General features: G+C 44.6%; 2 protein-coding genes across 10 annotated transcripts in view; one reads left to right on the forward strand and one right to left on the reverse strand.

Moving 5' to 3' along the window:
* The window catches only part of LYRM4 (LYR motif containing 4), a 91,977-nt gene extending 90,501 nt beyond the window's left edge, over nucleotides 1–1,476 (reverse strand). For 3 of the 5 annotated variants that reach the window (XR_008746684.1, XR_008746683.1, XM_055800785.1), the window contains exon 1: nucleotides 1,252–1,476. Coding sequence is in view for 3 of the 5 variants with exons in the window: in XM_055800785.1 (XP_055656760.1) it covers nucleotides 1,252–1,337 (86 nt within the window). In the remaining 2 variants the exon portion in view is untranslated. The remainder of the gene's footprint in view (nucleotides 1–1,251) is intronic. The other 2 variants (XM_055800786.1, XM_055800787.1) reach the window with 2 other exon arrangements.
* The window catches only part of FARS2 (phenylalanyl-tRNA synthetase 2, mitochondrial), a 249,547-nt gene continuing 238,864 nt past the window's right edge, over nucleotides 1,386–12,068 (forward strand). For 2 of the 5 annotated variants that reach the window (XM_055800779.1, XM_055800783.1), the window contains exon 1: nucleotides 1,393–1,517. The gene's annotated coding sequence lies outside the window, so the exon portion shown is untranslated. Of the gene's footprint in view, nucleotides 1,518–1,902; nucleotides 2,566–12,068 lie in introns of those variants that run through there. The other 3 variants (XM_055800781.1, XM_055800780.1, XM_055800782.1) reach the window with 3 other exon arrangements.

Below are 12,068 nucleotides of genomic sequence, written 5' to 3' on the forward strand. Positions count from 1 at the left end.
TGTGGACAGAGTCAGCTTCCTCACTGATCACCCCCCACCACAAACCCATTGCTGAAAACATGCTGTGGCCCAGCCAGGAGCTACATTTGAGTGTTCACCAACTGTACATCTCACAGGCCTCAAGCCATCCCCATTACGTACAGTCCTCTCTGTTAGCCAGAATAATGGCAAGCTGGGATACTCAGGACAGCGAAGAGCACGACGAAACCTTGATAGCAGGGGATCAAAAGGAGGAGGAAGGGAACACGACGCACATACATGCTGCTATGTGGAGTTAGCAGTGTTTATTAGATTCAGCTCTGTTTCAGCCCCACAGACTTTCTTTTAAGGGCACTCCATCACACAGAAGGTTTGGGGAATACTTATGCCTTGAAGAGTGCAGAGCTCACCACAGTTATGCAAGTTCAAAGGCTTCTGTTCCCAGCTCTTGCCAGGCTAGAGATGATTCACAGCAAAAGTAGCTCACATGACTCTGCCTGTGGGTCCAACTGAGCAGTGAAGTGAATAAACTACCAGTGGGTAACACAATTTTGCCAGTGCTGGTGGGGAGGCACCCCCTGTGAGCATAGCAGCTATTTAGCGGAGACCAGGCCTATACCTGTAGCACGCAGGCAGAAAACGTTTACCAGAAAACGGTGCATGCCTTTTGCCAGCTGCCAGAGAAGGCAGCCTGCCACGCAGCGCGGCACAGCGCATGGCGAGATGAGCAATGCCTGCTCCCTCGTCACACACAGCACCCTGAGCTCGGACGGCCAGGGTGCCAGGGTTGGGCAGGGAAGCCAGCCTCCTCCAGCACAACCAGGGCCACAACCTGGCCCCCGCTCCCCCTCACCACTGAAGGGCTGCGTCCACACCAGACACCAGCTTTTTCAGGCTGGGACAATCTCCGTCCCAGCCCCCTCTCCTACAACAGGGAGGGCCCATCGCCCGGTGCTTGAGGCAGCCCGGGGCCAGGCACGGGGACCGAGGGCTGCCCCTGCCCTGCGCCCCGACCCCCGCGGGCTGCCGCCGCAGCCGGGCCGGGCCCTCGCTGCCGCCCCCCAGGCACGGCTGGGCCTGGGCGGCCGCCCGCCACCCCCGGGGTGCCCGGCAGTCACGGCTCCCCCACGCCCGCCAAAAGCGAGCCCCCGCCAGGCCTAAACGCCGCCGCTGTTTCACCCCCCGCAGCCACCCCCGCGCCCTCGCGGGGAGAAGCGGGGCCGGGGCCGCTGCCCGCCCCGCAGCCCATCCCCACCCGGGCCGGCAGCGCACCTGTAGTTGTAGCCGCTGAAGCGCTGGCTCTCCCGCAGCAGGGCCCGGTACAACCGCAGCACCTGGGCCCGGCTGGATGCTGCCATGTTGTCAACACCAGGCGGGTCCTCCCGCGGCGAGGCCCCTTTCCCCGCCCGGAGCGCCCGAGGCCGTGCCGGCCCCTGGAGCCGCCTCCCGCCACCCGCGCCGGCCTCTCTGCGCGCCTCCGCGGCGGGCAGGCAGGGGCGGGGGCAGCCGCGCCAGGAGCGGGAGCGCACGGCCCGGCGGTGAGTAGCGGCGCGGCCCGCGGGGCCGAGGGGCAGCGGCTGCTGCGCGGCCTGGGCCAGGCCAGGCCCGGGGCGGGGGCGAGGCCGTGTCCTGCGCGCCGCAGGGGGAAAAGGCTCTTCCCGCCTGGGGGGGCCCTGAGGGGCGGTGGGTGGCCTGTCCGTGCGGAGGGCCCGGGGCCGCCGGGTCGGCCCCGTCCGTTGCCGCAGATGTGGCGGCTCCGCCGGGCCTCCCTCCCTTACCCTCCGCTGCGAGGTCGCTGCTCAAGCCTTGGCCTGCCCTGGAGCGCTGCCGCCGCGTCCCCAGGAGGGGGGGGGCTGCCGGGCTCGGTCCGGGCCGCTGTGCCTGGCCCCAGCGCTGGCGGGGTGGGGAATGGGCTGGAAGGGCCGGGTCACAGGGGAAGGCAAACCATCGTGCTAATAAACTGGTCGGTGATGGTGGCGTGGTTGTGTGCACCCGTGGTTGTGGCGTGGGGAGGTGGGTGCTGGCAGGGCGGCGCTGGGACGGGGCCTGGAAAGAGCAACAGGTGATGTGTGCCTGGTGGTGGCATCGAAATGGCGGTGCGGGTCTGCAGCGAGCCTTCCTCGGTGCCGGTGTGCCAGGGCCCGGTGTGATACTGTCATGGGTGTGCTGTGCCGCTCTCTGTATCCTGCTGTATGTGGAATTCTGTTATTTAAACTAACTTGACCTGTGTAGTTACAGTTTCAGTACTGTTTTAAGTAGTGAGGGTCTGATGGAGCTTAGCAAGCATTTGCTGTCTCTGTGCTTTTATTTTCAATGGGAAGTGTCTATTTAAATACTTACTATTTTCTTACTTTTTCCACAGCCCTGAGGACTGACCATATGGGTTTTATCAGTGTCCTCCTCTAAGGTTCCCCATTTGTGCAGGTTTTCAGAAAACAAGTGGCTGTGTTGGGTGAATCTAACACATAGGCCCGCATGTGTGGAAACTGGCCTCGAAGAGGGCAGTACCCAGGCAGGAATGAGTGTACACTGTGCCTTTGTGCCGTGCAGTGCACAGAACAACTGGTTACCTGAACCATTTAAAGAGTAGGTTCTGCCTGTTCTTGGTCTTTGTTCTTCTCTCCTGTGAGGCTGGAGCTCTTTTTCTACTTAAGTGCTTCTTTTGTTGCGCATGCCAGAGGCATCCTGATCCTGTTGCTGCTGGAAACAGCACATACTAGCATCTTCTGCTGAAAGTTTTGCCATTGCAGAATAAATGTGACTTTGTAACTTACAGGTATGATGCCCTAGCTGTACTTAATACTGATTTTAAAATATTATCAATAATATGACTTATTTATAATCCTTACATGGTTCCTTCTTTCTCCGCAGTAAACATGTCTCTGGCAAAAGTGGTTCAATTGCTGCTACTAATTGAACTTACTGTATATGCACTTTGAGTAGTATTGTTTGTGCCAGTTGTACATCAGATGCAATTTACAGTTTATTGCATAGCACTGAAATAGTTCTGTGTCATGAATATAAATACCGTGTTTCTGGATGTAAGTAGTATAGACACACAAGCGTTTAAGTTGAACTTATCTTTACAAGTGTGCTATGTTTTAGCAGCCTTTTTAGGGTCAGGAAACTGGAATTTTCCATACATAGCAACGTTCTTAGCTATTCTCTTTATCAAAACCAAAACTAGAAATGTTATATTTTTGTAGAAAAAGGTAAGCAACTGAAACAGTAAGTGTCATGCTTTTGAGGCCTTCCCTTGTATGTTACAAAACACGTGTTTTGGGCTAGCTTTTGGCAGTCAGAAAGCCAAAATAGGAAAATACAAAGTAGGCATGCTCTTCAGTTGCCTGTGGAGCCAAACGAATTCTCCTTGTAGCCCAAGCCATATTGTTGATGCAGATTGCCACACAGGAAGTGGAGTCGGTCTAAGGTACTGTGCTCCCCTATCTTAGCAGCTGTTGGTGGCTGGGGCACTTAATACGTGTTAAGGCTGAACTCTTGGTTTGTGTCTGCAGATTTATCATCTTCCTTGAAAGCAGCAGCGGCAACCCTGCCCTTTGTTTTGCTCATGAGCTTCAGACAGCTTGAAAGATACGGATTCATCATGTACAGAGCAAAACCTAGCTTTGAGAGTTCAGTGAAGTTACATAAAATCATTCTGTTGATGAGTGTGGCAGTTATTCTATCTAATTTTACAACAGCCCTCTCTGTTATTGTGAGAAATAGTTTTGATGCTTGAGTCTTCAGCTCTAAATGATGAGTGAGTAATTTGGAAGAAAGAAAAAGGGATTAAGCAAACTTTGTTTACAAGAACACTACTGATTTAATATTTGCTCAGTAATTACAAATTATTTTGAAGTAGCCTCAGTTGCTAGTCTTGTTCCTAAATCCCCCTGACAGTTGTTGTGATACTTTTTTTAAATTATTATTTTTGTTAGATAACCATAGTTTTTCTCTTAAAGAAGCACGGGAACCTCTTATGTTTAGAATAAGCACATGTAATGTACTATCAAATGCAAAGTTAACATAACAAAGGAAAAAGTCCTTGCTCTTGTCTCCCTTTTTTTGGATTAACCTTTATTACACTCAGGGAAGGAAGAACAAATTTTAGCAGAAACTTGTCCTGTTTGTGCAGTTGGATTGGTGCTATTGACTGGCAAAATTATTTTTTAGTGTATTTTGTTACTGTATTTTCTGGGAAACAATGGATTGGGTCTCAGAAGTCCTGTCATTCTGCAGTAGGTGGACATTGCCTCTGCTGTGACTGGGGTACATGTGTTTCTGCTAGACTTCTGTTTAAGTGCATCACTACAAGCCTGCAGAGAATTTGAAGGACTGACATAGCCCAAATGACCACTGTTATCCTGTGATGATGGAGCCCATGTGTGGGGAGACAGTGATGATCACTTTATTAACTGCCTCCTCATTCCCAGGGAAGAATCCACACCTGAATTTAACTTAAGATACCAGGCTAGGACCAATCAAGACATGGGATGATTTCACCCCTCCCAAACTTCTCTGGTTTAAAACTCAGTGCTGTTTTATTGCTACATTTTATGGAGATGGTTTCCTTACCTGCAGTAATACATATAATCATTGTTGAAGGGGGCTGGTGGATGTTCATTTGTACAGAAGTCTGCTTTTGGCATTTGGTCTGAGGAAGGAGAGTGGCCCGTGCCTTGCCTTTCTGCATTTCTTGGGGTAAATAAGGACTTTGATAATGATATGTCATTTGATAATTATGTAATATCACTATCTGAATAGTTACTAATATTTTAAATATGTAGCTGCTAAAAAAAAAATAAAAATGAGGGGAAGGAATTTGGATTAAATACCTGCAGAAACTGTGGACTGGTGTGAAAGGAAACAGCTGTTATTCTCCAGTATATATTGGATGTTTTGTCATATGCTGCTGAATTGTTCCTTGTGGTACGCTATTTCAGCTTTATGATATGGCACTCAGCACTTAAAGAGAGCATGTGCTTTCCTGCTACACTGCTGTTCATGTTCATTATTTTTCTTTGGAGGTCAGAATGATATTTGATTCTTGTGATACTATAGTTTCTTTTAATTTTTTTGTTGGTTTGTGAAAACGTGCTAACTTTTCCCTGCTGCTGTGGTGTAGTTTCTCTCTCTTCTGTTCTAGTTCTTGATGGACAGCATTGTACGCAATTAGAGTCTACCCAGTGTAGAGAAGGACCTTTAAAATAAGGACTATAAATCACAAGAATGTTGGGTTCTTAGTCACAAATGTAACAAACTATAATTGAACCATTCCCTATAGTATGACTTCCACAGGATCAAAAGGAGGCCTTGAATAACTCTGCTTTTTTTTAGAAATATATATTTATTTGGTTTCCCTGTAGAAAAGAACATTTTAATCAGGAGGAGAAACTTCTGTTTTTCAAATTCAGCTGTGCTCCTGAATTATTTGTGCGTTTTGGAAAATTCTACCTAAGAGATCAGAGGGAAGAAAAAACCGGGACAGAACTTCTCTCTTAGTCACTTTTTGTGAGTTACCCCATCTCTTTCTGAACTGAATTGCAGAATGTTGTGTATTGTTTAAAGTAAGATTGTAAGAATGGTAGTAATAGGAAAAAAACCAAAAAACAATACCCCCCCCCCAAAAAAAAAACCCAAAAACCGCCACACAAACCCCCCCCCCCCCCCCAAACCATGGTGTTTTCTGTTGTAATACTTGGTCATGTAAGGGGAATACTGTTGGTGTTCCTTTGCTGGTTTATGATCTCTCATGCTACAGACATCAAATTGAAAGAAACAATGCATTTTTTTTTCCTTGTTGCCCTCAGTTTTAATTCTCTAATTTTCTGTGGCCATGTGCAACACTGGAGGACTTCATAGGCATTATGTTCCCTGCTAATTATATATCATGCTAAGAAGCTGGACAATTAAGTTCAGCAATTGTGGGGTAACTTCTGGATCAATGACAAGAAATGTTGATATATATACCGTATCAGTTTTGAAAGACGTTGATACTGCACATGTGTTGGTACAGTACTTTGAAATGCCTGAAATAAAAATGCTACAAAAAAGTTCAGAATTAAAAGGATAATTCCATGTTACAGCAGTAGGCAAGAGAATAAGTAATAGGGGATTAAAATTATGAATGATGCTTAAGTAGTTTGGTGTGTAATGGTTGCATTAAATGCAAATGACACTTCTAACCTTAATGCTGATGGAAATCCAAGTTATTTTTCAAGACAAGAACCCAACAAGAAATGAACATATTTTCACTGTGTGGTTGGTTGTTATACTTAAATTTTACTCAGAAACCTAATCATGAGAAGCAGGAAAGACAGGCTTTATTAAGTGTTCTCATCCATGACTTCATCAATTCAGAAATGCTTTCTTTGGTGCACTTTGTAGTGTTTTTATCTGTTTTAGTCTTAAATAACTTTCCTTTCCATGGGAAAAAATATTCTACTTTATGTTGTATCTTGCTGTTAAATGCTTCTTGATGGTCAGCCTATGCCACTCTCTTCCCAAAGTTTCTCCCACTCTGTAATTTCTGCCCCTTAGTCATGCTGTGTAATTCCTCTCCCTCCTCTGTGATTTACACTGTCATCATATTTCTCAATGGCTGTCACCTAGCCTGTCTAACATTTAGTTATTTTGATTTTTTGTTTTTCTTCATTTTAGTGGATATTGAATATTTTAGCTTAGAAAGCAAACTTAGCTGTTAAACAAGGACTGATATTTTGTTTAAGAGCAACTGAGAATCTCTTGGTAGCCACCATTGTGTCTTTTGTAGACTTGTTATTTCCATTTTGCCAGGTTGATTACAAATGTACTGTCAACCTTTATTTCACGATCATAATTGCATCTGAGATGTCCTGCTAGAGCTAAGTTTTTTCTTCTCTTGAGTTTATTTTTGTCATATATGAATGTGCATATGGATATGTATAAAAGCATGTGTGTAGTTTGTCATGGTGGTAAGGGTCATGCTATTCATCCCAGATTCTCAGTCTTGCAGCTTTGGGGATTTGTGCATAGCCAACGGTGCTGTGGGTTTTTGTCTGGTTACCCTGGTTTTCCCAGGTATGAGAAATCAAAGGCAGCCTGTTGCTTAGGTGCATCCCAGTTCTTTTCCTACTCACCACATTGTGGGCATGGGCTCCCTTGTCAGACAATACAAGGGGTTAGCTCCACTGAAGTCATGAGCTGTGGCTTAAGTCCTTCCCTGAAAATCCACTTCACTAAGCATTTTATTATAAATACATCTTGTGTGATTATTTCCTGAAAGCAGTTCCTAGAACAGAGTATCAGTGAGGGTAGAAGTATCACGTTGCTGTAAGGTGAAGTGGAGCTGATGTAAGAAAACACCTTTTCCAAGGTAAAATAAAATGGGACATGTGGAGGTCACAGATTTTTTTTATTTTTTTAGGGAAAGAAAGGTTAAGAAAACTGGTTTACAATGGATGTGTAAAGCAGCAAGGATTAAGTGGATTGTAAGCAGGCTATCTGTTTAGTTTTCTGACTGTCATGAGGGGAGGGGGAATATAATTTCCTGGTTGTAAAGCATTTTCATTTTATATGATGCTATGCATTTATGTGACTTTTTGTTCTGGTAGGTTGGACTTTTGGTCCAGAAAAAAAAAACACCCAAGAGTTTAAATATGAAGCTGAAACAAAGAAATCTAAAGAGAGTATTTCTGGAGAAGAAAAGAAACTGGAGCAACATTTTCATTGAAATGAGGAAAATGATATACCCATACTAGTGAATCGTAGTAATGTTAGAGTTTGATAACTTAATTTTGAGTGATCCTTGAAATTTTTGATTTTTCATCTTGTATACTATCAATTTTATGTCCCCAGAGCTCTGGCCAGCATTAATGGTACTGGATTAGGGGCATGTTTCTAAATGTATTATGCTCCTGATGCATTTTTAAGGGAAGAGGAGTTGTCAATATTTCATAAAATCATTTAGGCTGGAAAAGACCTTTGAGATCATAAAGTCCAACCATTAACCCAGGACTGCCAAGTCCATCACTAAAACATGTCCCTAAGCACCGCATCTATGCGTTATCTTAAATATCTTCAGGGGTGGTGATTCTACCACCTCCCTGGGCAGTCTGTTCCAATGCTTCACCACCCTTTCAGTGAAGAAATTTTTCCCAATATCCAACCTAAACATCCCCTGGTGCAAGTTGAGCTGTTTCCTCTTGCCTTCCACTTGTTACCTGGGAGAAGACACCAACACCCCCATGCCTACAGCCTCCTTTCAGGCAGCTGTAGAGAGAATAAGGTCTACCCTCAGCCTCCTCCTCTCCAGACTAAACACCCCCAGTTCCCTCGGCTTCCCCTCACAGGACTTGTGCTCCAGCCCCTTCCCCAGCTCCGTTGCCCGTCTCTGGACACGCTCCAGCACCTCAATGTCTTTGTTGCACTGAGGGGCCCAAATCTGAACCCAGGGTTCAAAGTGTGGCCTCACCAGGGCCCAGCACAGGGGACAATCGCTGCCCTAGTCCTGCTGGCCACACCGTTTGGATACAAGCCAGGATGCTGCTGGCCTCCTTGGCCACCTGGGCACACTCCGGCTCATGCCCAGCCGCCTGTCAGCCAGCACCCCCAGGCCCTTTCCCACCAGGCGGCTTTCAGCCACTCTGCCCCCAGCCCGCAGCGCTGCGTGGGGCTGCTGTGACCCACGTGCAGGACCCAGCACTGAGCCTGGTTGAACCTCACACCACTGGCCTCAGCCCATTGATCCAGCCTGTCCAGATCCCCCTGCAGAGCCTCCTGCCCTCCAGCAGATCAGCACTCCCCCCCAGCTTGGTGTCATCAGCAAACTGACTGCGGGTGCACTTGATCCCCTGGACCAGATCGTCAATAAAGATATTAAACAGAGCTGGCCCTGGCACTGAGCCCTGGGAACACCACCTGTGACCGGCTGCCAGCTGGAGGTAACTCCGTTCACCACCACACTTGGGGCTCGACCATCCAGCAGCTGTTCACCCTGCCTAGAGCACACCTGTCGCAGCCACCAGCAGCCAGTCTCCAGGAGATGCTGTGGGAGACAGTGTCAAAGGCTTTACTAAGGTCCGGGCAGACAACATCCACAGCCTTTCCTCATCTACTATGTAGGTCCTCTTGTCATAGAAGGAGATCAGGTTCATGAAGCAGGACCTGCCTTTCACAAACCCCCGCTGGCTGGGCCTGATCCTCCTGTTGTCCTGCACGTGCCGCATGATGGCACTCAGGATGAGCTGCTCCATAACCTTCCTGGCACGGAGGTCAGGCTGACAGGACTGTAGTTTCCCAGAACCTCCTTCTTGAATTTTCTTACTTGCCTTCACACTTGTAGACAGAACTTTGTTTTTATTTTATTTATATTTCAATTTTTTTATATCTGGGGTGGCTGTACCAAAATTTGTCTTTCAGCCAGTGCCTGAAGAGAAGAAACAAAAGCACTGACTGAAGGTAATGGGCAAAGGCAGCAGAGCTGAGAATTATCTCTGCTTGTGGGCATGTAATTACAAATAAATTTAGTTTTCTGAATCTCTCTTTGACACCAGCACTGCCTGCCTTTTGAGGTTGTAACAAGTTTTTAGTCCTTCCCATTTTAATAATAAAAAAATATCTGTTCATCTTCAGCAACTGTTAGACGTGTGCAAACCAGGTGTGCTAACTGACTTTGCTTTCCAGATAGAATTCATGTGTTTTCTCATTCACATGAAGAAAATAATGAGACTTGAGATATAAAGGTAGATAGATAATAATAATAGGTATATAGGTAGAAGATGATACTCTTCTGAAGGACAAATTCTAGCACCTTTATATGGGAGTATATGCATAATCCCTTTGAAATCTGTCCAGCTACCTAAGCAGTTATGTTACTGTTTAGTGTGAGAACAGGTGGCAGAATTAGGTTCTCTTTACTTTACCAATCACTTTTAATTGAAACAAATTAGAATCCAGCATAGGATGCTCTGATGAATGCCAGTGAGCTCTTTGGAGAGACAATAGTTAATGGCCTTACAAACCCTGCCATTAATCTTCCAGTCTGTTAGGTTCCTGTCCCTGTAGCAGAATAAGCTAAAGGCAATGGGTGTTCATGGCTCTTCATAAAGTTTTGTGTCTTAGCTTAAACTGTGGATGAGGGTGGATTAAGGTGGGGATGCAAACCTATGAAATGGAGCTTCCAGCTTTCCTATAGGGATGGGTTTCACTTTCTGCAGAAAGACACAAGAGGAATGAGGGAAGAAATAGTTTTAAGTACTGTTCTGGGAAGATTTGAAAGTTCATCTGTCTGAAGTCCTGGATTAAGTATCTCCTTGTATTTCTGTGATCAGCTTTTTCAGGTATGCTTATGTAGCCTAGGATCAGTTTTGCCCAAGATCAGGTTGGCTGGTTTTTTTTCTTGTGGCACTATACATTCTTTGTTTCCTTTTATTTATTTTTATGCAGGTGACTTTCATAATTGTTTAACTTTTGTCTTGGGTTTGTTTTGGTTTGGGTTTTTTTGGAAATGATTCCTGGTGAAGTATGTGTGCTACATCTAAAATGGAGAAAAACAGATAAACAGAGCAAATTATCAGGGTTATTACAGAGACTTAATGGTGTGTCTTAATTTTTTTTGTGTATGATTTCAAAATTGGTTTGCTGTTCAAGACAGTGTTCAAGACCTTCATTGAGAGTGTTCTTATTTTTGAGTGTATTAACATAACTTTTATTGTCTTCTTACTTATTTTGGCTGTAAACGTAGCTTTCTTTGAACCACTTGTTTAAACTTTGATTTTATTATACTAATTAATTTCAGGGTGAAAAATTGCATAGTTCATTATACCAGCTCTTCCCTTTGGAAGATAATATTCTAAAATGGACAGATATGGTATTGCACATGTAAAATTATCAGATAATGAGGAGCTAATTAAATATCAGCTTTGTATAGCTTTGTTGAACTTAGAAATCTACTTGCTTTTTATGTTGGCACAATAGCTTTTTCAAGTTTTATGGAAGCAAGTTGTTCTGAACAGATAAAGATGTTTGATGAAGGTTAGCTTTTTCTGTTTTCCTTTCTGTCCCTCTCCCTCCGTGCATAGATTGTGATTCTTATTCCCCCCCCACTTCCACTCCCAATGTATCTTATTGTGATACTGCCATTTTGTCAACATTTTCTTGTGGGAGGTTATATTCTTAGTATTATATTAATTCTACAAGCAGAAACTCTGCTGGATAGATGAAAACTTGAGCTAAGTATGTAGGAACATCATGTTTATTCTAGTTTCTTTTATCAGACTCCCTATGTTTGTTTGTTTTTTAAATTATAAACACCATTTAAGACATATTGCACATTCTACCAAATCCTGTTTCCTCACCTAATAGTAGGAATTCACTTGACCCCAGTGTCCCCTGACTGCTCTCATTCCATACCCTGAGTGACAGAGCCTGCTGGGCCTGTATGGAACTCGCAGTTTGCAACATGCTGAAAGATCAATTCTACAAATGTTTTTAAAGAAAAAATAAGAACAATTATTATGTTTAAATTTTGATTCTCTCTGTGCGTAATGGACATGGCATTAACTGAAGATTGGTTTGTCATATATGACCTTGAGCTATCATAACACGTTATTTTTCATGAATAATAAAGATTTGATTTTTTCTTACTTTCTTTCTCCTCCTAACTTGTATACCTTCTTCCTCCCAGTTAATGTGTATATCTTGCCTCAAAATACAAGATGAGGGGATGTTGCCTTTTGTTATCTAAGGACTGGATGGAGAAATCCTCTCTGTGCCATAGTTTGAGATGTGATTTCCTGAGCTCTATCTAAATTTTCTTTCTAAATTTTCTATCTACATTTTCTTTCACTGAGGCTTGCTCTGGAGGGAAGTGTGACTTTAAAGTATCTGGTGCCATGGAAGGGTTCTCTTGACATAATTAAAATATATGGCTTCCTCAAGGCCTTTCAAACAAAGGTTTTATTTTGTTCTTTGTGCTGTGCTTTATCTGGGATTAGGATATTGACATTAGCAAGCCTTATAGGAGATATGATTCTATGATATGCTATATGGTAACATTAAAGATAATAAAGCATGAAGCTGCTTGGGAGCCCAGTATCCTAAGGGTGCTG

This window comes from Falco peregrinus, chromosome 3 (assembly GCF_023634155.1).
Source record: "Falco peregrinus isolate bFalPer1 chromosome 3, bFalPer1.pri, whole genome shotgun sequence".
NCBI classification, from domain to species: Eukaryota; Metazoa; Chordata; class Aves; order Falconiformes; family Falconidae; genus Falco; species Falco peregrinus.